The sequence below is a fragment of the Camponotus vicinus genome, unplaced genomic scaffold, assembly GCF_025532165.1.
Source record: "Camponotus vicinus isolate PSW18456_S1 unplaced genomic scaffold, iyCamVici1.0 SCAF_8, whole genome shotgun sequence".
In the NCBI taxonomy this organism is placed as follows: domain Eukaryota; kingdom Metazoa; phylum Arthropoda; class Insecta; order Hymenoptera; family Formicidae; genus Camponotus; species Camponotus vicinus.
The window spans coordinates 6885591-6910575 of NW_028141980.1; the positions used below are offsets into that span (position 1 = coordinate 6885591).

Below are 24985 nucleotides of genomic sequence, written 5' to 3' on the forward strand. Positions count from 1 at the left end.
CTATAGACAAAAAGGTCTTGTGCTCGGCAGGCGTGGTTGAGATTGGCCTGTATTATGATTGGCATACTACTGGTCAGTGCCTTCCTTCTTAGCCGCTGCGGCTTTAGCAACTGCGATTGCCATTCCCTCTTGTATATCTCTATTGTCTACATTAGACTTTGTCTTTTTCCTGAGTTTCCGCAAGGGTTTCTTAGAAGATTCCCTTTGCGAATCCTTCTCCGAATCTGTATCATCCGTGGGGGAAAATACAGCACCTTTTTTCGTTTCCGTAACGGGGTCGAGCTCCATCCTCTCATCACCTCTGGTTGACTGAGCTGAAAGCTCTATAGGGGCCTGCTCCATCACAGGGGTTGCCGTCTGCTCCGGTGGAGGAGCAGCAGATTGTGCGGGGGTGTGAGAGGAGGCAACTCCTTTCTCTTTCCTCTCCTTTTCGTTTTCACCGCCTGACACGCAGGGCCTCCCGTCCTGTGATTGGTGGAAAGCTTCTTGTCCGCGCAGGCGGTACATCTGGCATCACTGGTACAGTTGCGTGCCAAGTGACCCCCCTGACGCCAGATCTGTAACATCCGCCACTTCGGTCGATACTCAAAGGGCAGCGTACCGCAACATGACTCCCCTCCAAGCATTTAAAGCATTGGAGGGGACAGTCAGGCAATTGCTCGACTCTGATTCTGGACTATCCCAGCGGTAGTGTCCCGACCTCCGTAATCTTATTTGCTGGGGCAATTGGGCATCTGGCTCAGACGATGCCAAGCCCGCCTGGTGTCCTCCTTATTTCGTCGATTTTAATATCGGCAGTATTGCACTGACCCAAATGGCCCCCCCTCAGTGCCTCCCTCGCCTCCTCGCTGGTTGTCGAGGCTTCGAGGCCTCTCACCCTGAGATCGACCGTTTTGTAGGGTAGGGAGATTGTAATTCTTTCCCTGCCGGCCAACAACTCTCTCTGAGCCTTGCCGCCAATCTGTCTGCTTTGGCGACTTTATCATCATCGGTCACCTCAAACATGTAACCTCCGGTGATGGCTCTCCTAGCTTTCATCCCATGTTCGATGCCAAGCTCATGCAGGTTAATTTTGGCCTTGGCTTCCCGTAATATCTACTCGTATGCCTTGTTTAGGCATGTCAGAACGACCGCCGCAAATTTCAGTGGCTTCTTCTTTGGATCCTTCTTTGCATTTGAAGGGGGAGTTGTTGGAGTGTTCTTCGGTCCCTCCCTGCTAGGTCCAGTGGTTGAAGCCACCGACCTTTTTTTGCCTCCTTCTTAGTGATCTCCGCGAATGTTTCCGTTCGCTTTGCAGATTGCTGCAGAGCGGTTCCTTCTTCCGTTTATCGCTGCCCCTCCTTGCTTTGTGAGGCAGCAGGTTGCTTCGGTATCTTGTCTACCTTAGCTTTCCCCTTCTCTTCACTCTTGTCATCCCCGGTTTTGAACGGTTTATCCGGTGGCTGGGTCTTAGGGTTAGAAGCCTGATTTGGAGTGTTCCCACTCAGTCTTCCCACTCGATATGCCCGACCTCACTTCCTCAGTTTTTCCCTTGAGGTTGTTTGCGAGCTCTAGAGCCTGCGTCCTCTCTCTTTCGAAACGTGCAAGTTCCTTTCTCTGTCTTTTGGTGGCTGCTTTGGGGGCAGCCACCATGATATTACTCAAGACTTTGGGTGATGCCTTGGGTGTCGGAGTCTTTGGCTTGGTACTTTTACCCGTCAGGGAGACCTCAGTCTTTTTCTCCTTTTCCCTTTCCTTCATTTCCGTTCGGAGACCGGAGGCCTCCCCGCCCTTGGGTGGAAGTGAGGTTTCCAGTCTCCAATCCTCGGTGAGACTCTTCCCACCTTCGGGTGGAAGTGTGAGGCTCGCGGCCCCTTCTAGTTGGTCGCCCAGGGTTGCCCCATCTTTGGATGGATGCGCGATCCTTTGCGACCTGTCCTTCATTTCCCTCTGTGGACGAGGCTCCTCCATTCCCAGCACCGGTGAGAGTCGTAGAATTAGTTAAAATGCTCTCCCTGACTGTAATGTCGTTTAGAACATTCCTCATTCTCCTGTTTTTCTCTACGAGCTGGTCATAGTCTTATTGCTCCGCAGGTGCTGGATCCTTGCCTGCCCCTCCAGCCCCCGGAAGGCCACCTGGGGGTTTTAGCGGGTATACCGACGAGACAGCCACTAGGTCGCTGCCGGAATTCCCGCATAACCCTCACCCGATTCCCCTAGGGATGAGGGTATCATTAAGGATTTCCCCCCAGTTACTAAAAAAAAGTCTTCATCTTTTCAACTCTCTGGACATTTTATCCAGTCTCCCATGTAGCTTAGAGTTGTCGGCATTCGCGTTGGCTCTTTGCTCCAATGGCTGCGTTCAGCAGAAAAAGCTGCTTTGCAACTGTTGTAAAATTCGTGAGCCTGATTGGTGTATGCTCTTAATTTTGACTGAATCTAAGAGCATACACCAATCAGATTCACGAATTTTACAATAGTTGCAAAGCAGCTTTTCCTGCTGAACACAGCCAATGTGACCAGGGCGCCTACTATATGCACCGCCGTGTCTTTCAGCTGCTGCACGAACACGCCTTTTAAATTTTTTGAGCAGTCTGCGGCAGCATACACCCTTCTAGTTCTATCAAGCAGGTCGGCAGTGATCGCTCCCGTAGGATCATCACGGTATTCCTCTGCCGTCTTCTCCTCATCTTGCCACTTTTTAAGCCTTGGTCGGGGCAGGATTCGGGATCGAGCCAGATCCGTCTAGGAGTCCTAGCAGTTCCGTCTCCTCTTCCGCCTTTCTCAATTCCTCTCTTCTCGCAACAGCAGCCAACTTTCTATGGTAGTCTCCAGTAGTTACCGGTCGTACCGGTTCCCGCTTGGCGGGGATCGTTACTTTAGAGATTCCACCTTTCGTCCCGTACTCAGAATCCGAGTGTCCTATCTCTGGCTCCGACAAAACTGTTAGATCTTGCGTGGAGCCTCTAACGGCAGCATCTGCCCTTGTCCTGTCCATATAGGACATGGAGGTGCTGACCCTTCTGCCAAGCTTCGGGTCACGCCTGACGGTTCTTCTCCATTCCGGCTCTTTGGTCTTGGAGCCTAGCGTCGCCGTATAAGCTGTGTAATTTGTTTATTGTTGGAATATTTTTGCGACATGAAATTTGTATATCATTTCACTTATACTTTGTTATTTACAAACATATGTATATTAAATAAATAAAATGTATGTTTTTTCCAACTACGATGTTCACTTTAATACATGATACCACAATTACCTCGTTAACATTATTGTAAGCAAATAGAACCAATAATATCTCGTACATCATAGTACCTGAATATTATAATGCGAGTCACTGTATTTCCGGCTAGTTTTTGAAAAGTTACTGTCTAATTAATCTTAACCAGTAAAAACTGGTCAATTTCTGAATAGTGACAAGTTTTTCCCAGATATTTTTCTACTCGGGTATACAGGGTGTATCTGAAATGATGCACTAAACTTTAGGAGCGTATTCTAGAGGTCAAAATAAGATTTTTTTTTCCTATGAACATGGGTCCGCAAATGAACCCCCCTCCGAGCTATAGGCCCCTAAAGTTTGGGGAAAAAATTAAAAATTGACTGTATTATGGATTGCCATATTATTTGACCTTGGTTTTGACGTTACCTATCACCCTCTCTTGAGAGATAAATAAATTTGCGTTGCGGGTGTTTGATCAATTTCACACATTTTCGAATTTTAGCTCGGAGGGGGGTTCATTTGCGGACCCATGTTCATAAGAAAAAAAAGTCTTATTTTGACCTGTAGAATACGCTCCTAAAGTTTAGTGCATCATTTCAGATACACCCTGTATATGTATTCTAAGAAAATATTTTTTACATTTCCTCTTGATGGAAGAGACCACCGTCTTCTCGCGATTTTCATAGAGCAACAACATGTACGATGTTTATTTACAAATTGACAAAATGTTACACATGCTATTAGAATATTATATTATTTATTAGAAAATATTATTAATGTATGTTCTATTCTTTATATTCTTTTATATTTTACATCTATCTTTTTATATTTATTTCTTAAGGAAAAAACGTACATGTTTGCCAAGAGTGGATTTTTATCATTTATTCTCTTTCTATCCTTTTTTTCGAATTAATTTATATCTTTTATATACAAAATAAATTGTAATTAGAAGATTTATTTAATTAATTAATTTATTTTTTGACAAGAATAAAGATTTATTTTATTTTACGTGTAAATTTTACAAGTTTTTACCCGAGATTTGATAAACGGATCGAGCCGCTGATATACGATTCTCGAGGCGTTAGCTACAGCTCGAGAGGGAAGGAGACAGTAGATAGTACGTCTGCACTCTTCTGCATCTCTTACTGCCCGAAGGTAGCCGAGTGCCGAGCGCCACACGGCTCCCTTTCTTTGTATGCGCGACCGTGTCGATCGTGCAGGGGCTCATTTCTGGCATCACTGATTGGAGCCTCGGGTGATTCCGAGGTATCCATGTATATCGGCTCGCCATCCTCCTCCTCGTAAACGTTTTTTGTGTTTGGGTTTTTATCAGAACAATCCATTTCTAAATTATCTCGTTCCCTGCAGCAGCTCCGCCGACCGGGTATACCCTCTCCAACCGGGAGTGCTCTGAAACATGACCGGCCACACTCTCGACCGGGCCCCGAGTTCCCCCGGGGGGTCGGCATATGCCACGGGCTGGGGGATGGTCATTCCCCCCGGTACAGGGCTCCAGCCCCTTACTCACCCGTGAGATTTTTGACATCCCCACGGGCTTTCAGGGGTCCCTCGCCTCCGACCTCGAGGGCATTGCTGCAGGTGGCACCACTCAGGGGGCCCCATGGATGGTTGGGACGAGGTCGCCACTCCCCGGCTTCGCCTTACCCGCCACGGCAACCAGCCGCTCCCACACCGGCATCACGTCGAATCTGGGGGGCATGCGCCGTCCCGATGGGTCCACTTCGGAAGGGGAAACGGTCGCGGTATCCCACCGGGTACCCAAACTCTCGCCGCCAGACCCCGACCTCGGAATATTTCCGAGCGGCTCGGCGCAACCCAGACCGACAGTCCAGACGTAAACTGCCAGCCCGTCGCCTCTCCTACCTGGCGCGTGCCTGGAGCCGCCCCCATGTTGTTTGCCAAGTGGTGAAGGCCTTCCCCCTTGTGGGATGCTGCATCCTCCCCTTGTCAGGAGGGACGCCCAGCTATGGGTGACACCCCCGACGCAGAGAAGACCAGCCACCACATCCCTCCAACTGGGAATCCAACACCCCCATGCCAGACGCACGCCCTGAAAAGGACGTCCCCAGACACAAGGTCGCCTTCATCCCATCCCCCCTCAGAGCACAAGGTCCCCAAACCCCCACGACGGGAGCATCCGTCTCCCACGCACGGAGGGAGGATAGAAATCCTCTCCTCTCGGCTCCGTGCAGTCGGGGTTTGAAGTCGGAGTCTCCTTGCCCTACTGACATTGGGTCGCAATGACCCTTCGGGAATGAAGTTCCCTGGGCAAAGCCGGGTGTCCTGGTACGCTCTTAGCGCATAATCCTCCCCGCCGGCCCTCCCGAGGGTTGGATCCTTGGTACTATCACAGCGGATCGTTGGATCACCCGAGCTCTCCCACCACGGGAGAGACGTCTGACCTCCTCCCACATACATCCCTATCTTTTCTGGATATCTTCTAGGGGTGGTTTTTAAAAATTGTTATTATCCGATCTTTTCTGTACATGTTGGTGATATTTTTCTCTAAGTTATGAAAACTTGGCGTGCTCGGATTGTCGAACACAAATTAAATATTTAATTACATAATGTCTAAGATTTTACATTTTATTGGAGATATATTTGTTTATAATGTAAACGATCCGGGCACGCCAAATTTTCATAACTTACTTCGATTTAGAGACTGTGTGATTTAAAACTTGCGTAAAACGTTTTTTTTTTCAAAATTATGCACATTGTATAAAAAATGTTTTAGGAATTAAAAGAATCTTAATTCTCATTTAGTGTTGAGTTTAAATATTTTAAAAATCAAGTTTCTCTGAATAGATATAAAATGGGTTTTAATTTCTTAGGGGGAATTTATGTATAATATTTCTACAATGTAAGAGATTGATTTCATGGCAAATATTAATTATCAAATTTACAAATTGCTCTTAAGTACTTTGGCTAATAGTTATTAATTTCATATTTAGTTTTGATATTTTATTTTTTAATATATTTTTAGGAAAATTATTTTTGTTTTTTTAGAAAAATGATTTTGTGAGGGAAAATTACTGTAAATTATTTTTAAGGAATTTTTTATTAAATATTTTGTTGCATACAAGGTAGAATTTTTTTTTCCCCTCCGTGGGCGCCACCTTGTCGTGGTGGAGGGGCTTAAGGGTCCCGGCCGTCTGGGGCGCCCTGAGTGGGCATGGCCCATCCTTGGCGGCCCGGGCGGGCGGATCCCGAACTAAGCGCGCCCATTGCACTCCCTCATCCTCTGCCTTGCAGGGCCGAGGCTTGCCTCGTGCTACTGTGGGTAGAGGATGGGAAGGGGGGATTCCGCTCCATCTGGGCACTCTGGCCTGGCGGATAGGGGAAGGAAAACCCTGATTCCAAACCCGGTTTGAGGGCACCGTGAAGGGTGGGAGAACACCCAAACCCTCTTCTCTCTTCCCACAATTGCTCTTCCGTTCCTTTTCGTTTTTCCTTCTAAATCCTTTATACTCCCTTCTTCTCCCTTTCCCTCCCTCCTTTACCCTATTCCTTATTCCTGTTTGTGTGTATGTGTGCGTGAAGGGGTGTGTGAAGGTTGAGGGTAATCCTTTAAACCCTCCCAGAGAGGTGTACTCTGGATCTAAAACACAATTACCCAAAATGATATGGAGCAATTCAAAGAAGTAAATGTTACCACCCCAGCGGGATCGGATACCGCAGGGGTTGGCGTCAGCCGGGGTATCGTCCCAGCCTCGGTGGCGTCATCATCGGACGATGGGCGAAGCGCGATGTTTACGGCGGGCGTCGCGCCCGAAATGGCTACCGTCGCTCCAATTTTAAAGGATGAGAAAGAGAAGGAACAGTCTCCTCCTGTCATGGAGGCTCAAATTGCTACGGGGATGGAAATACCTACGCATTGTAGGTCTATAAGTGCGAATACGGTTATCCTGGACTGTCTTACTCTCAGTTCGGATAAGTTAGTTACAACTGCTCCTGCTTTAGAATCTCAAAGCTGGGTCAGTATTATTGAGGCGGAGGAACAGGCTGCATCTGCAGTTCCTATCCCTTCTATGGAAATCGATGTCGGTGACGGCGGCTCGTTAGCCGGACGTATGGCAGCCAAAAGGAAAGCCGTTGAAACTGACTCTCTGGACGACAGCGCCTCGGACGCTGCCCGCGGTGCTCCTGTACGTCCCCGTGCTTCAGAAAGAAGATCTCTGTTGTGACCCAGAGCCAGGTTAAGCCTGACAATGTGGAGGATAACAAAATCCCCATTTGCTCCAACCAGGAATCTGCGCCGTCGGGTACTGACGTCGATGAACGACGGGGCAAGGTGGGTAGACCCCGGCGCAAGGCAAGAGCAATTGACCCGCTCATTGCGGAACAAGAAATCTTACGGAAGACGGGCAGAGCCCCTGAAAATATAGAGGATGAGTTACTCGCATTGTATGACGGCGTCTGATATCAGCGCACAAGCGCTCGAGTATTTAGCGGCTATCGACACAATCCGCACGAAATGTGGTCGTATGCAAGGAGGACTTAGCGGTGAGCTCCGCAGGAGGACCCGTGGGCTCGAAAACCTTGTCCGGGCATTGCAATTGAGAGCCGAAGCTGCGGGAGATCCACAAGCGCAAAAAGAAAAAATAGAGGAGCTTCTTAATGAGGTAAAAGAAAACAGGAGAGAGAAGGAACAAAGAAAGCGTGAAATAAGTGAACTCCAGGATATAATAAAAGAATTGAAAAAAGAAAATAAAGGGATTCGGGAAGAGATGAGAAGGTCTTTCAAAGAAGAGAGAGTATTGAAATGTGCAGGTCAGTACACACAGTGTACATAAAAAATCACCGCCGTCACAAGACATCCCGGGAGCCCCACGGGGCATTCCTGCGGAGACATACAGCCCGTCAGAGTCCGCCGGAACCCTGGCCGCCTCTAGTGCCAGATAAGAGACTTATGAGGTCGGAGACAGATGAGGGATGGGTACTTCGACCCCCCCCTGCAAGGACGATCTACCCTTATCCCAGTACGAGAGGATCTATCCTCCACGAATAAGGATATTCGGACAATGATCTTCACAAATAGAGACAATACTGGCGAAAGGCCACTACGCACGGACATACGAGTCAAGGGAAATGTCTAGATCGCACCTCCGAATTGTGAGCATGTGCCGCCCAAGACACCCTCAGTACAGCAGCAATCACCCCAGCAGCCTACGGATCAAGAGTGGGTTACCGTCGGGAAAAGAGGAAGGATATTACGGAAGCAGGATAAAGTGGTTATTAAAAAAGAGAAATGGAAGCTGCCTAAGACGGCTGCGATCAGTGTTAAGGGCAGTAGTAACGCATTTTCTTATGCGGACGCTCTTAAGCGGGTGAGATCAAACATTTCCTTAAAAGATTTAGACATACAGTTGCCCAAAATTCGGAAAGGAATGAACGGTGCTACTATTATTGAGATTACGGGACCAGATAATGTCCAGAAGGCTGATCGTCTTGCGGCCGAAATGCAACAAATTTTGAAAGGAGAAGCTCATATAACTCGCCCCAATATCCGTAGCGAAATCAAAATCTTCGGGATGGACGAGTCCATCACCGTTGAAGAAATTCGTGAAGCTCTGGCTATTGAAGGACAGTGTAAACTGGAAGAAATCCGAGCCGGTAAAATCGGTCGCACACGCACCGGTACTGGGGTTATCTGGATTCAGTGCCCCAAAGTGGCTGCTGTGATGGTGGCGGACAAGAAACATATACAGATTAGTTGGTCCTCGGTTCGAGTGGAACTTCTTAAAGCGCGCCCTATCCAATGCCACCGATGTTGGCAAATGGGCCATGTCCGCGAAAGATGTAGATCCAATAAGGATTATAGTGGCTGTTGCTTTAGGTGCGGGACAGCCGGACATACCGCCCCAGTTTGCAAAAACAGGGTTAGATGTTTGCTTTGTCTGGATTTGGGGATGGCCGGAGATCATCGGATGGGATCGGCGCGATGTCCAGGAATTAACATTCCCCCACAACCGAATAATGACCCCAATCTGCGGACAAACGTGGGTAATGGCAGTAAATCTAAGGATAACGATCCGCCGGTTGACAGCGGATCACCAAAGATTAATATCTCTTCGAACTCCCATACTTCGAAGATAAGCCCTTCTGAGGAGTGTACAATTAATCCGTCAATTGATGAGGACATGAGAGATTCGCCCGAAAGGAGGATGGACGAAGTTGATATGGAGGAATTGTAGTAGGTAAATGTATAGAAAATGCTATATACAGACTTGCATCTATCTATTACATACATATGTACATATATACAATATACTATGATTAAGTGTATTCAGATTAATCTTAATCACTGTCGCGTCGCTCAAGATCTGCTGATGCAGACAGAAAAGGATCGTCACATCAACATATCGATTATATCTGAACCCTACCGAATTCCTGACGACGTCACGTGGGTTGCTAATAAGTCCGGCACGGCAGCCATTCATTGCAATGTGCTAGGTTTGCCATATACTGGCATCTTAAAAAACCAGGGCCGTTTCACAGTCACGATCCAGTGGCAGGAGATTACGATTGTCTCCTGCTATATCTCCCCCAACTCTGACGACGCCACGTTTGAAGAGTTTCTTGATGAACTTGACGACTGCGTGGCGGAAGCCGGTACAGACGTTATCATTGGAGGCGCACTTCAATTCGAAGTCCAATCTGTGGGACTGTAGATTTACGGACTCCCGCGGTGACCGATTAGCCCGTTGGAGCGCCTCTCGTGACATGAATTTGATAAACATTGGTACCCAACCCACATATGTCAGGCACCAAGGCACGTCGATTATAGACCTTACATGGTGCAGTGCCTCTCTTAGACCCCGAATTGATCAGTGGAATGTACTTGAGGACGAAACATTTTCGGATCATATGTACATATCCTTTGTAATAAATAATAATAATAACAATGTAAATAGTTTGCACAGAAAACGGAAATATATCAGATGGGCGTATAAGAAATTTGATGCAGACAAATATAAAGAAGCTCTCGAATGGAGCTGCATTGGGCTAACTCCTACATTGGATAGCTATACAACTGCTAAATGGGCTCAAGAGACATTACAGAATGCATGTGACCTTTCCATGCCGAGAGCAAAGTATTCACCCAAAAACAGCGTCTACTGATGGAGCTCGAAGATCGCGGATCTGAGGAAGAGTAGCTAGGCTGCCCGTAGACGCTGGCAAAGATCAAAATCCACCAAATCAATAGATGTGATCCTGGAGCTTGAAGAAGTATATAGATCACGAAAAAGGGATCTCAGGATTGAGGTCAAACGCGCTAAAGCGAGTGCATGGGACGACCTGATACGCACGATTAACTAGGACCCATGGGGCTTGCCCTATCGGATTGTCCTGAAGAAACTCCGCAGATCAACGCCGAGTATTACTGAAATCCTAAATCTTGAGATACTTAATAGCACTATAGAAAAATTATTCCCTACTGACCCATTCTGGAATTTGGGTACTGTGTCTAATACTGAGGAGGTAGAGTGGTGAGACGAATACGATGTCGACATATCGGAGCTATGTAACATCCTACGGAAGCGCTCTGGCGCCAATAAAGCCCCTGGTATGGACGGCATCAAGGCGATCTTTCTGAAACACATACCAGAGATCTTCCTTATGCAACTACGGAACATTTACAATATGTACATGCGGAAGGGAGAATTCCCAAAATTATGGAAGAAATCCATTCTTGTATTTGTCCCAAAGGGCGAAATGAACCTTCTGACACCCAAGGTTCGCCCGATGTGTTTATTGAGTGAGCTAGGTAAAACTCTAGAAAGGATTATTGAGGCACGTATACAGGAATGGATGATACGACATCCGTCATCCAAGCTTGCCCCGAATCAGTTCGGGTTTCGTAAAGGAACATCAACTTGCGATGCCCTGATTGTAGTACAGGAGTTCGTTCTTGAGGCTCGTGCGGATCATGAGATTGTTGTTGGCGCAAGTCTCGATATAACTAATGCCTTTTTTTTTTTGGTAACCCTGGGGAAATGCTTTATGCATACCCCCGCACCCTCGGGGGAGGGGCGGGGGTTATGCAGGACTCCCGGCCATAAACGCCGGTTTACCCGCTAAAACCCCAGGGATGGCCTTCCGCGCGTCTGGAGGGGCAGGCGGGGACCCGAGACTGGCTGATGCAATTCATCGGCATCCCCGACTGGTCTCCCCTCCGCGCTTAGGACCCGGCGGCCTTTTTGGTGCTGACCGCCGGGTCTCCATCCCGGGGGAGGGCGTAGCCCTCCCCCCTCCTTCCTAACTGTGGGGGGATGGTATGGCGCCATCCCCCCACCCTCCTCGTGGACCCGCCTGGTCGCCTCGGGCCCCCGCCCTCGGCGACCGGGTCCAGAGGGAATCGCACAGCGGGGCGTCCGCGGACGCCCCCCGTGCATTCCAGGGGGGGTACTCGGTCTCCCCTTCAACTGCTAATAACTAATGCCTTCAACTCTCTGAGATGGAGTAGTATACGTCAAGCCCTCCGAGATAAAGGCTTCCCTGTTTATATCGGGAAAATTGTTGATGACTATCTATCTGACCGGGAAATCGAATACCCTACCATGGATGGTAAAACACAAATTAGGAAAGTCACGGCTGGTATTCCACAGGGATCGGTTCTTGGGCCGACCCTGTGGAACATCACATACGACTCTGTGCTTCGTACACCTACAGAGGAAGGCTGTATAATCCTAGGGTATGCCGATGATACCCTGATATTATCCAGGGCAATGACGCTCGAGGAAGCTACGGTAAAAGTTAACCTACAACTTAGCTATTACGACGCATCGAGCAATTGGGACTTAAAATCGCTCCCAGCAAAACGGGAGCTATTTTGTTTAATGCTAAAATACCTAATTCTATTTAATGATTGACTACTTAATGATAATACTTATAACTATCTGTACAAAGATGTATATACAATTAGAGTAAGCCGCGAGGTGGTAAGACTGCAGAGTACCGTGAAATATCTCGGATTAATCTTAGACGGTGCATGGAAATTTGTCGATCACTTCCAGTATATAGAAGGGAAGGCTTCCCGTGTGATCCGAGCTTTGAACGGCATTCTGCCGAATTTAAAAGGACCACGGGAGAAAAAGAGGCAACTATACGCTAATGCAGTAAACTGTATTATTAATTATGGAGCACCAATTTGGAGCGACACGACATCTAATAGGAAAATCGGGGACTTACTCCGCCGGATACAAAGAGTGTTAGCGATACGCGTAATTTCAGGATATCGCACGATCTCCGCAGACGCGGCTCTGTTACTTGCAAGGATCGTACCAACTCCCATTCATGCCGCATACTACCGGCGCGTTTTCCATCGATCTTATGACCTTAAGAGACAGGATAAATGAAATCCTCTTGTTGAAAAAGAAATTAAAAAGGAGGAGGAAATCCTTCTACGTCAGCAATGGAAACTATATCTTCAACGTAGAGATGCTGCGGGGGCACGAACCTGCAATGCAATTTTGCCCGTGTTCGACATGTGGCTCGATAGGCGACACGGAGAATTATCGTTTCACATAACACAACTCCTTATCGAACATGGGTGCTTCTCCACCTATTTGCACCGTATCGGCAAAGCAGAGTCGACTCTGTGCCCCTTCTGCACGGACGGGGAGGACTCTCCGGAGCATACCTTACAGAAATGTGAGGAATGGAGAGAGCAGAGGGAGCTCCTCACCAGCGTTATCGGTGAGGACCTCTCCCTAAGTAAGGTGATCCAACAAATTTTGGAATCTAATGAAAATTGGGAGGCTTTTTCTGGATATGCAGAAGGGGTCATGTTCCTCAAAGAAGAGGACGAAAGAGCTCGTGAATGTTTCTAACACGAAAGTGATGACTAGATTAACCTAACTTAATTACCTATTTACCTAGAGTCAATTTGAGAACCCAAATTGGACACAGTCATTCACACACACACTTGCACACACATACATGGACATAATTCGAGTCATGGGGGATATTAGAGTCATTCACACTTGCACACACTTGCACACACTTACAGGGACATAATTCGAGTCATGGGGGATATTAGAAGGGTGGAGGGCTGGAGGAGTAGTGTGGGAGGAAGGGGGGATTTAGGGGGGGATTTAGGGGGTAGGGTATTCATTCATTCATCATCATCTACACGCGCACACTGACACATTCACAGGGACATAATGTATCGAGGGGCCATTGGATGGGTGGTGAGTTGGTGTAGAAGTGGTGTGGGGGAAGGGGGGATTAAAGGGAGGGATATTGGGGGGTAGGGTATCATTCATCTCCATTCACACGCACACTTGTACACTTACACACATACATACATAAATACACACATACACACACATACACACGTAACTTACATACATACATTTATTCACTCAACATATACATACATATATACATACACACATACACACATCGGACTAGATAAGTTTTTCCCGGTCAGGACGAGGGGTAACACCCAACAAGCGCCAGCTCACCGGGCGGATAATGCGAGAGCGGGTACCGCCCGGGGAGCGAGCATGCCACGGAGAGACTAAGAGAGGGGTTTTTTAGTAGATAGTGGCCGCTAAATAGGCCGAGTCCTACACTACCCGGGCCTACGGGGGCCCGGGTGTGCGTAAAGGCATTTTTCCCCTCTCGTCAAAAAAAAAAAAAGAATATTTTTTATGTACTTGGCGTATTCTTTTTTTACCTTTGTAAAGTTTTTTTAGAGAGATATCACATCTTTTTGTAAAATTCTATATCCTTCCTGCAAATTAATTTTTGGGGGAAAATTTTTGTAAATTATATTTATAGGGATATTTTTTTATTTATGAAAATTGTCACTCTACGGTAAATTAGTTTTTCTATAAGTCTTATCTAACGGCACAGGTTTTATATTTCTGTGGTACACCGTTTCTGAAATATTAGATTTCACCCCCAAGGGGTCGTTTTTAAAAATTGTTATTATATGCTTAATTAATCTTTTTACGAGTCATCACTAATAGTACAGATTTTATATTTGTGTGGCACGTTTCTGAGATATTAGATTTCATTCCCAAGGGTGTAGTTTTTAAAAATTGTTATTATACTTTAAATTAGTCTTTCTACAAGTCATAAGAAACAGTACAAGTTTTATATTTTTGTGATACATTGTTTTTGAAATATTAGATTTTATCCCCAAAGTTTTCAAAAATTATCATTATACGGTAAATTAGTCTTTATAGAAACCTTAATTAACGGCACAGGTTTTATATTTTTGTGGTGCACCGTTTCTGACATATTAGATTTCACTCCCAAGGGATGGTTTTTAATAATTGTTATTATACGGTAAATTAGTCTTTCTACAAGTTATAACTAACAGTACAGGTTTTATATTATATATTTGTAGTGCACCGTTTCTGAAATATTAGATTTCACTCCCCAAAGGGTGGTTTTTAAAAATTGTTATTATACGCTAAATTAGTCTTTTTACAAGTCTTATTTAACGGCACAGGTTTTATATTTTTGTGATATGTTTCTGAAATATTAGATGTCACCCCCAAAGAGTGGTTTTTAAAAATTATTATTATATGGTAAATTGGTCTCCGTAGAAACCTTAACTAACGGTATAAGTCCCATATTTCTGCGACACATCATTTTCGAGATATTGTTTTTCATCCTCAAGGGGTGGTTTTTGAAATTTGCTTTTATAGGGGATGGTTTTTGCAAATTGTTATTATACGACAAATTATTTGTTTTAAATTTTATTTAACAGCAGAAGTTCCGTATTTTTACGGCTCGTTTCTAAAACATTAATTTCCACCCCGAAGGGGTAGTTTTTGAAAATTGTTACTGTACGATAAATTAATCTTTCACACGTACGTACACACATACATATACAGGGTGTCCTAGACCACCCGTACACTCCTTTTCTTTCAAAAACTAAGCATTTTAGAGAAAAACGTTTTCGACAAAAATTGTATGATTTTGAGGGGAACATAAGATGGTGTCATTGGTTTGACCTTGGATGGCATCGTTAAGGTGAGGTCAAGGACACCTTTAATTTCTTAAATGGAATCACCTATTTTTTATTGCATATTCTTATAGCTTATGTCGAGAGTTTTCCAAAACACTATAGTAAAGTATTTTGTCATCAAGTACTTTTCGAGTTATAAGGCTTCAAATAATTTCTTAATTTTACATAAACCATAAAATATCTAGTAAAATATTCATTTTTCGATTACCTTACCTCAATACTTTTATGTACAAAATAATGAGAGGAATCGATTGGTGTAAAGAAAACACATAATTGTTTCGAAAAAGAAATGTAATTGTTAATTGCAAATTACACTTTTTTTTTCGAAACAATTTTGTGTTTTCCTTACACCAATTGATTCCTCTCATTATTTTGTACATAAAAGTATTAAGGTAAGATAATCGAAAAATGAATATTTTACTAGATATTTTATGGTTTATGTAAAATTAAGAAATTATTTCAAGCCTTATAACTCGAAAAGTACTTGATGAAAAAATACTTTATTGTAGTGTTTTGGGAAGCCCTCGACATAAGCTATCAGAATATACAATAAAAAATAGGTGGTTCCATTTAAGAAATTAAAGGTGTCCTTGACCTCACCTTAACGATGCCATCCAAGGTCAAACCAATGACACCATCTTATTGTTCCCTTCAAAACCATACAATTTTTGTCGAAAACGTTTTTCTCTAAAATGCTTAGTTTTTGAAAGAAAAGGGGTGTACGGGTGGTCTAGGACACCCTGTATATATCACACATACGCACGCACATGCACACATATGATTTTGTCTCTTAAGAGGATGCTGGACTTTCCTGTTTTATCGACTAAATCGATTATCATTTTGGGCACCGAAATCTTTTTATTGATTACACAGAACAATAAACGTTTCTCCACGATTAAAGTATACATAGAAATAAAATGGGAACCTCCCGGTTGTATGACAAAAACAAAAGAAAATTGAAAAATTATAGTTTTTTTATCGGCTCTTAGCGTCCAGTCGTAACAATACTTGCTTCATATAAAAATTGTGCAGTTTATATGTATAAAATAAGATAGCTTCCTGTTCGAGATTGCATGAAAGAATATAAATGAACTTTCAGAAATGAGTGTAGAGGCCTAGTAAAAAATATTTAGGTGTCTAAAATTTTCATTCATATGTGTGTGTGAGAGATCGAGGCTCAAGAGTAAAACAGAGCAGTGTAGATTAGTTGCGTGATATCGCGACAGACGACGCTATAAACGATTTGTGTGATAATGAGAGACAATCTCGTACCATCCTTCTCTTCCATCTTGCGTGTAATAGTATACGTCAATATACAGGTACGCGCACACTAAGCATTACACTTGCTTTTTCTTTCTCGTATTCCGCGTCATAGATATTCGCTGTCGCGCGGCGCCGTAACAATCGTACGCGTAACAAGCTGCGCGAAAACAGCGTTACAACGGTTACGTAGAAAATATTCTGTGTAAGTTATACATATACACAATACACACACACACTCACACACACACATGTATGTATGTATTTATATATACAGAGTGATTCAAAATAACCATATTGTCCTTAAAATGACACATTCTTGAGTCAATTCTAAGACGATTTTTCCTTTGGCAAAATTTCGTCCGACGCTTAGTTTTTGAATTATTAAAGGAAGTAATTATCTTATGACGGGTCGGATACAGGAGGCAGGCAAGGGTGGCGCGATTCACCGTCAGACGCGGGTGATTACGCGGGGCGCTTGCTGCGATCAGCTAATCGCTACATACGCACACATGCGAATACATACACTCTCATTCTCTCTCTCTTTCTCTCTGCCTCTCTCTCTCCCTCCCTCACTCTCTCTCTCTCATTTGCTTACTCATGAAGTCATTATTACTCTAACTTAAATTATTATTTACTTTTTATTATTATACATTTTCACTTTAATTATTATTATTTTTTTAAATTGTACTGTATTTTTTTACGAGAGAGGGGAAAATGCATTTTATGCATATTCATCGGCCGGTCCGGTGAGTTATGTGGGACTCGAGTACAAAGACTCGAATTACCAACTCGGTACTCCCTACCCACTAAAAACCCCTCTTTCGCGAATTTTCTCTAACATTGTTTATTTGAGATCCCGAAATCTGTTGTCACACAACACCAAAGAATAGTTATTATTACCTTGTTCGATGCATTGCTGTAATTCCTTGAGAAATGAATTTTCCGACAAATCGTTACGGTAGGTTCTTCAATCAAACACATGTTCGACAGCGCTGTTAGTACCTTAACCTACCGTAACCAAAAACTGTTTGCTGTCGCCGGGTAAATATCATCGCGTTGTCGCGTCGTTGCGTCGTGTAATAATGTATGTGCGCGTGTGTTTCTTTAATCTAGTGGTTTTTAATTGCCAACAGTGATTATTCAACAGTGATTGATAGTAATTAGTGATATAGTCATTGGTAAATTTCTCATCTTATCGAGTGAGTGAATGAATGTGATTATGTTGAAGTTTATAAAAGAATACAGTTTATAAAAGAAAAAAGAACTTTCGATTAATTATTTAGTGTGGATCTCTGTCCCTTAGAACGTGATATCTACGTTCAATTTGAGTGAAAGTACGATCTGTCGGAAAATTCATTTCTCAAGGAATTACAGCAATGCATCGAACAAAGTAATAATAACTATTCTTTGGTGTTGTGTGAAAACAGATTTCGGGATCTCAAATAAACAATGTTAGAGAAAATTCGCGAAAGAGGGGTTTTTAGTGGGTAGGGAGTACCGAGTTGGTAATTCGACTTTGTACTCGAGTCCCACATAACTCACCGGACCGGCCGATGAATATGCATAAAATGCATTTTCCCCTCTCTCGTAAAAAAAATACAGTACAATTTAAAAAAATAATAATAATTAAAGTGAAAATGTATAATAATAAAAAGTAAATAATAATTTAAGTTAGAGTAATAATGACTTCATGAGTAAGCAAATGAGAGAGAGAGAGAGTGAGGGAGGGAGAGAGAGAGGCAGAGAAAAAGAGAGAGAATGAGAGTGTATGTATTCGCATGTGTGCGTATGTAGCGATTAGCTGATCGCAGCAAGCGCCCCGCGTAATCACCCGCGTCTGACGGTGAATCGCGCCACCCTTGCCTGCCTCTTGTATCCGACCCGTCATAAGTTAATTACTTCCTTTAATAATTCAAAAACTAAGCGTCGGACGAAATTTTGCCAAAGGAAAAATCGTCTTAGAATTCGGTCAAGATTATGTTTTTGCAAACGCATAAAGTTATTTAGAATCACCCTGTATATATGTATATACAGGGTGAGCCATTTTAATTAACGCACGCAATTATTTCGGAAACAAAGCATTTTAGAGAAAAATGTTTCAGACAAAAGTTTTATGGTTTTAAGGGGGCCATAAGATGGTATCATTGGTTTGACCTTGAAGAGTTATTTGAAGGTCACATGAAGGTCACCTTCAATTTCTTAAATGGAACCTACTATGTCATTGCATATTCTTGTAGCTTATCTCGAGAGCTTTCCAAAACACTATAATTAAGTACTTTTTTGTTAAGTACTTTTTGAGTTATGAGGCTTGAAATAATTTCTTAATTTTACATAAACCGTAAAATATCTTGTAAAATATTCATTTTTCGATTATCTTACCTTAATACTTTTATGTACAAAATAATGAGAGGAATCAATTGGTGTAAAGAAAACACATAGTTGTTTTTAAGAAAAAATATGGAATTGTTAATTGCAAATTACATATTTTTTCTTCAAAACAACTATGTGTTTTTTTTACACCAGTTGATTCCTCTCATTATTTTGTACGTAAAAGTATTAAGGTAAGATAATCGAAAAATGAATATTTTACAAGATATTTTACGGTTTATGTAAAATTATGAAATTATTTCAAGCCTCATAACTCAAAAAGTACTTAACGAAAAGGTACTTAATTATAGTGTTTTGGAAAGCTATCGAGATAAGCTACAAGAATATGCAATGACAAATAGTAGGTTCCATTTAAGAAATTGAAGGTGACCTTCATGTGACCTTCAAATAACTCTTCAAGGTCAAACCAATGATACCATCTTATGGCCCCCTCGAAACCAAACAACTTTTGTCTGAAACATTTTTCTCTAAAATGCTTTGTTTCCGAAATAATTGCGTGCGTTAATTAAAATGGCTCACCCTGTATATACATATATATTTTTTTCGTTTCTCCGATTTTAGATTGCAAACGAGACATTTGTATTGAGGCGTTTTTTTCCAACGTGATATTCATTAGAATATCACAATAAATTTCCCTGAATAATGATGTTACGCCCAGACCCTGGAATGGATGGGCCGTATGGAAGGTCGCAACTTACTTACCCCGTGACACACTTTATTCGGGCGTGTGTATGGATCGGGTCGAACGAATGTGAAGGGCCTGACACAGGTCAGCGACCGAAGGTCTCTATAACGCTGCGTTTTAAGCCTATTCGTTCGATGGTCCCTTTTCGATAAAGGAATTTAATCCTTATTACGCGGGATGGGACCTAGTGCGATCTCAGGATTTAGGGAAGAGAACGGGTTAAATAATTAAATCATACATTAAATTAAAAGTACATATATTATGCAAAAATAAAGAAAGAAAAATACATCTTAGCAGTTGTAGCTATGGGTGAGTAGGTATCTGCGTGTGTGTGTATATATTCTCGCGGGTGTTACAATCGTTCGGAGGTCATCAATCAGAATATACAGGGAAGAATTTACGTTAAGAATTAAATTCTGACTGGTTAATACAATATACATATAATTAATATAATATAAGAAATAAAGCAAAATGAAAAAGTGAATGTGTAAATAAAAAAAAAAGATGAATAACTCTTACTAATTAAGGAAGGTATAGAATTCGTCGGTTGCGGATAAGTGTGTGTAAGTTACAGGAAGTGGGGGGTTATGTACAAATTTATTGGGTGAGGGAAAAAGCGAAGGGTCAGAGTTCTTCAATCCTAGCTGTGGAAGGAGGAAACCTCCTCCAGAGGGCTTGGATAGGGACAGCTAAAGGGAGGTGATAACCCGGGAGGTACCAGGGGATGACGGAATTGAAAGGGGCGGTGGTTATGTGATTCAGTAGGTCTTGGTGGTTAACTCGGCCTGGGCCCACGCAGAATGTTCCTTCAGGTATGGGGAGATCGAAGAAGGGGAACTGAGATAAGAAATAATTTAGAGAATCGGGATGGGGAGATTCAGGTATTTCGTTATGGTGAGGATGTTCCGACGGGGAATCGGGAGGGAAGTCGAAATCGGGGGAATCTTGTTCAAGGTCGGGAAGATCTCTCGCGAAATCTCCTAGAGCCTCGCTGAATTCAGAAAACTCTGAGAAGGTGGAAGGGGAAGGAGGGTCTGAGTCGAGGGTGATGACAGGTATGGGAGGAGTACGCTCCCGGACAGGAGGTGAGGGGGAACGAGGGGGTTCGGGAGAAGCCAAAGGAGAGGGTTGGAATACAAGGGTTGATGAAGTAGCTGGGGAAGGAGAAAATTCTGGTGGGGTCAGGGTAGGAGATCTGGGGGGTGAACCAGACGACGGCGCGGGGCCTGGAACAGGTGTACCGGGGAAGGTCGAGGAATGTCCTGGGGACGAGATTGGAGAATAATTCGGAATACGGGGTGAGGAAGAGGGGTTAGGTGTGTGTGTGTTAGGGTCGAGTTTTTTACTGCTAACGGGCGCGTCAATATTAACTAAGGTATCGCCATTAATAGGTTTAGGTAAAGATTGAGCCTGTATCCGTCTGTTCAGCCGATTCCGCCACCGCAACGCTGCCCGCCGTTTACCGGTGGGAGGCACTAATAATAATTTTGACGCTGAATATCTTACTGATTTGATGTTAGACTAGTTATTATAAAATATATCACTGTTGTCATTGGGAAAAGATGGATAAGCCTTAGGCAAAATAATAATTCGTTCTGAAAGATTTTACTCTTAAGTTTAAATTGGTCATACAAATAAAGAGATAGTTAAGTAATAAATAGAAGGGGAATGAAATGAATTAACGTGACTCTAAAATAGTTTCAAATAAAGGTTTGAAATTTAAGAGAAATTCGGTTTAGGATTTGTTCGCGAATCGCCTTGCGGAGATTCCCGGCGAACGAGGGATTGTTCGCGAATCGCCTTGCGGAGATTCTAGACGAACAGGGAGAGATGAGGAGGATGATTAGGAAGAGGAAAGAGACAAGAAGTAATTAAACGATTATTAAATTGTCGAAATTTATCTTCTATAGATTAGAGGAAAAATCAAGGATCATTCCCAATGACAGTTGGTTAACACGAGAGAGGGGAATTGAACTGTTAACGATAGATTACTATTGATGGTTACTATGGAATTTTAACTGATCGGGAGTATTATTGATTAAATTCTTATTACCTTAAAGATCTGTAACTCAACTCTTTAATTACTTAAAGATCGTTTCTCAATCGAATGGGATGGAGAAATAAGGACTGAGAGAGGATTTAGACTTACTACTTATTGAGAGCGTTGATATATATATATATATATATATATATATATATATATATATATATTGTGACGTGACACTTGGCGGTCCGTCACAAGGATCGCGAGATCCGACCGAGAATGAATTTGGGCCCTCGTTCTCCCCTAATTTAGGGAGAGAGCGGCTATTGGAGGCGAGATTATACTCGCCTCCCGTGCGTACAAATTTATTTGTTAGCATTAAGATTAGGCTTAAGAGCGGGCACGATGGGAAACGCTGACGGGATCTCATCCGGTGGCTCAAAATTGAGGAAGAAGTACAGGATACAAGGAAACGGGCGAGCAGAGGCGCCGACTAAAAGGAACACGCCAAGCTAAGTATTATTATTTAATTGCGTCAATAATAAAGTCCACTTAAGACTACCGCTGCCGCCCCTGTAAACATTCACATGCCCAGCAGGTACGGGGAACAATTGAGGGGAAGGCCAACCAGCGGACGAAAACTGACACTGAGACCCCGAGTCGGAGTCATCTCGGCCGGAACAGCGCTAAAGAAGAACATTCTAAATAACGGCGAGTGGCGGCCGAAAGTATCCCTCCTGACGGGCCTCGACGAGAGGACTTATGGAAAATAACAGAGGAAACGGGGTGCGACAAGCACATGTACAGCCCTGAAGGCCGCAGGATTAAATGGGCCACACGACGATCCTGAGGGTTGCGGAAGCGCCACAGGTGGCCTAGTTACGCATTAATTTGCTGGCGTGATTCCGACGGGCCTTCCGCTCGCCACTGTTCGGCGGACCGGCGAAGGGAACGACGGCCCAAAATTACCGATCCGACACGTGGATGCCGAGAGCACGGAGAACCGCAAGGAGTCACCGGTGAGACAAGCGTCGACCCCATCTGGCCGTCTTTGTTAAATAATTCAGGTAGAATTAGCTCGAACAATGTCGGTGCCGTATAGCTGCCGTCATTAAATTTATTGTGAAATTCCTTTTCTGCGTTCTCGATATTTGCGTCTTAGAGTACGACGGCCGGCCGAAAGACTTTGTTCGAGCTTTCGTAAAATTAAGTGCCCTCTCTCCCAGTTGCGCGCCGACAGTCACTGTAAATGTTTATTTGTACAATTATTACTGTTAGCTGTAAAACTTTGTCTGTTAAAAGTACTGTAACCGAGCTCACGCACAAAGGCGATTGCGATACTCGATAACCGGCAACTACGTCGCGGCGTCGGCTCGCATATTTCCGAGGCTCAAGTCATTTGATACTTTATTGTTATTGATAGTTTTTCGTGTCTCGATTCAACCGTTCCTGTTAGATACGTTACTAGTCGCTAAATTTTTTTGTTGAAGCAGCAGATCTGTATAATCGGTTCGCATCTATATTCGCTTCTGTTAACTGCGTGTGCGGCGGGTAGATCCATTATTATAATTAATTATTTCTATTCGCGAAAGACGGATGTCATTAAAGGAGTCGACACCGCGGTGCTCATTATTAAAAGTTATTTGGGGATTCGTAGCTGCCGAAACTCTAACAAGTCTCGTTTAGCGCGGAATTCCGGGACTTTTCTTGTATGCTTTTTTTTCTGCCGCGTGACATATGATACCGCGGTGATCGCGCTCGAATGCCGGCCCGTCGCTGCCGGCTAATAATCGGATAATCAATATTATAAAACCGCTTTGCATCTACACGAATCTGTCTGTCATTAAAATTTATTCATATGTTAAATATATTAATTCTTGTTGTTATAATATTATGTTTTATTTGCAGCCACCTTGTATTCTCGATCCTTCCTTGTGAACTGTTAACACGGACTCCCCCCCTCTGCCAATTTCGAGACGGGGCTAGTCGAGCGTCCGTCGCGATTTTTCTGAGAATTTTGCATTCTTTGTGTACTGCCGATACGGTAAATTTTATAGAGCGGTGCGGATTACCGCACCTGGCGCCCATATATTTGATTTTGGAGAGAAACGTTTTTTTTTTGTTATGTAAGGAGATCGCGCCGAAGGTGTGCCGTGGGCCAAAAACACCGGCCACATAAAATCATTAGCCCTTAAAGAATTAACGGTCACAATATATATAATTATATATATAACGATTTAGTCAAGGCGAGTCTCTAGTCGCGGTCGGAGAGGCCCCAATGCTGGAGAACAGGTGACCTGGTTGATGTTGGACTCTGTTCACTTCGTGCACTTCGCGTTTCCTTTTTTCGGTTAATCTAACTCGCGAAAGCTAAGACTCAGACGCTCAAACTGCGGAAGAAGTACTGGCAACTGCAGGAGAATTTTTGAGTACGGAAAGACTGTGTCTCGCGTCTTGCGCTCGAGTTTTTAAAGTCATTGCTCCTCCTCTTTTCTGGATAGTGGGAATCCCTTTTGGGCGAATGAGATAATTTCAGTTGCTCCCCTTCTTAAGAACAAGGAGGCTGATTTTGGAGGGAAAGGCGGTTCTAAGATTGTAATAGGCTGCCCCTTTGGTTCCAAATTTTGGCTCTATCCAGCAGAGAGTGGGAGCTTAGCGGACAGATTTTATGACTTGCGAGAGTCTTTTCGCGTTTCGGTTAGCGCTTAAGGGTGGCCAGGCGAATTATTTAGTTTCCCCTTTTGATTACTAGCTTAAGATTCTGCAGCCCTGGAGGGTTTCTATTTTCATAGCTCCACGTGTGGAGCGCTATAAAAATTTTATTGCGGTTCTGGTTCCGATTTAAAATTTCTAAGTTCCAACGACTGACCATCCTTAGCTCTAGTTTTTCTTGTATATTTTTGCTTCGAGTCTCTCGATCTCAGATATCCGCTGCAAGGGTTAGATATACATATGTTTATAGTTGGTGCGATTCTTAAGAAGGATCGCTTTGTTACTAGAGTTCCGATGGTTCTAACGGACGTCCCAACTGTAAACATGTGCGAGTTCGATTTTATTACAGTTCTTTATTTTAGTGGAAATTTTCTATTTATAATAACATGCTGTCCGCGTAGTCTAGACTCATTTATTACTTTTCGTTTCCTTGATTTGGATATCGCCGAGAGTTACCCGCGCACATGGTTATCGTATAGTTTTTGTATAGCTTCAAAGAAAGAAAAGAATCACGACGTCCATCGGACGTAACAATAAATTTTTATCATTTTGGAAAAGGCAATAGTTTATTTTCTGCTAGAATTTTAAGGAAATGTTGCCTCATTTATTCCACGTCAATGGAATATTTCTCATTACAAGGGTTTCCTCCTAAGGCTATAATTGTAGCGAAAGCTGCAGTATAATTCGAAATTAACTATATTATATGATACAATAGATAATGTTTTAACAACATAAATGTCTTA

General features: G+C 43.5%; 2 protein-coding genes across 2 annotated transcripts; both read left to right on the plus strand.

The window, feature by feature from the left end:
- The first annotated feature begins 9493 nt into the window (after window positions 1–9493).
- LOC145976367 (uncharacterized) lies at window positions 9494–9892 on the plus strand. Its single transcript, XM_083107429.1, has one exon. The coding sequence runs from the start codon at window positions 9494–9496 to the stop codon at window positions 9890–9892; it is 399 nt and encodes a 132-aa protein (XP_082963555.1).
- Window positions 9893–11782: 1890 nt separating this feature from the next.
- LOC145976368 (uncharacterized) lies at window positions 11783–13054 on the plus strand. Its single transcript, XM_083107430.1, has 2 exons — window positions 11783–11971; window positions 12611–13054. The coding sequence occupies exons 1-2, from the start codon at window positions 11783–11785 to the stop codon at window positions 13052–13054; spliced, it is 633 nt and encodes a 210-aa protein (XP_082963556.1).
- The last annotated feature ends 11931 nt before the right edge of the window (window positions 13055–24985 follow it).

Bases quoted from the DNA above. Each gene is read 5' to 3' on its own strand.
- LOC145976368 (XM_083107430.1), top strand. From the start codon at position 11,783: ATGGATGGTAAAACACAAATTAGGAAAGTCACGGCTGGTATTCCACAG. The intron at 11,972-12,610 runs GTAAAAGTTAAC...GAAATTAAAAAG, and splicing joins TGACGCTCGAGGAAGCTACG to GAGGAGGAAATCCTTCTACG.
- LOC145976367 (XM_083107429.1), top strand. From the start codon at position 9,494: ATGATTAAGTGTATTCAGATTAATCTTAATCACTGTCGCGTCGCTCAA.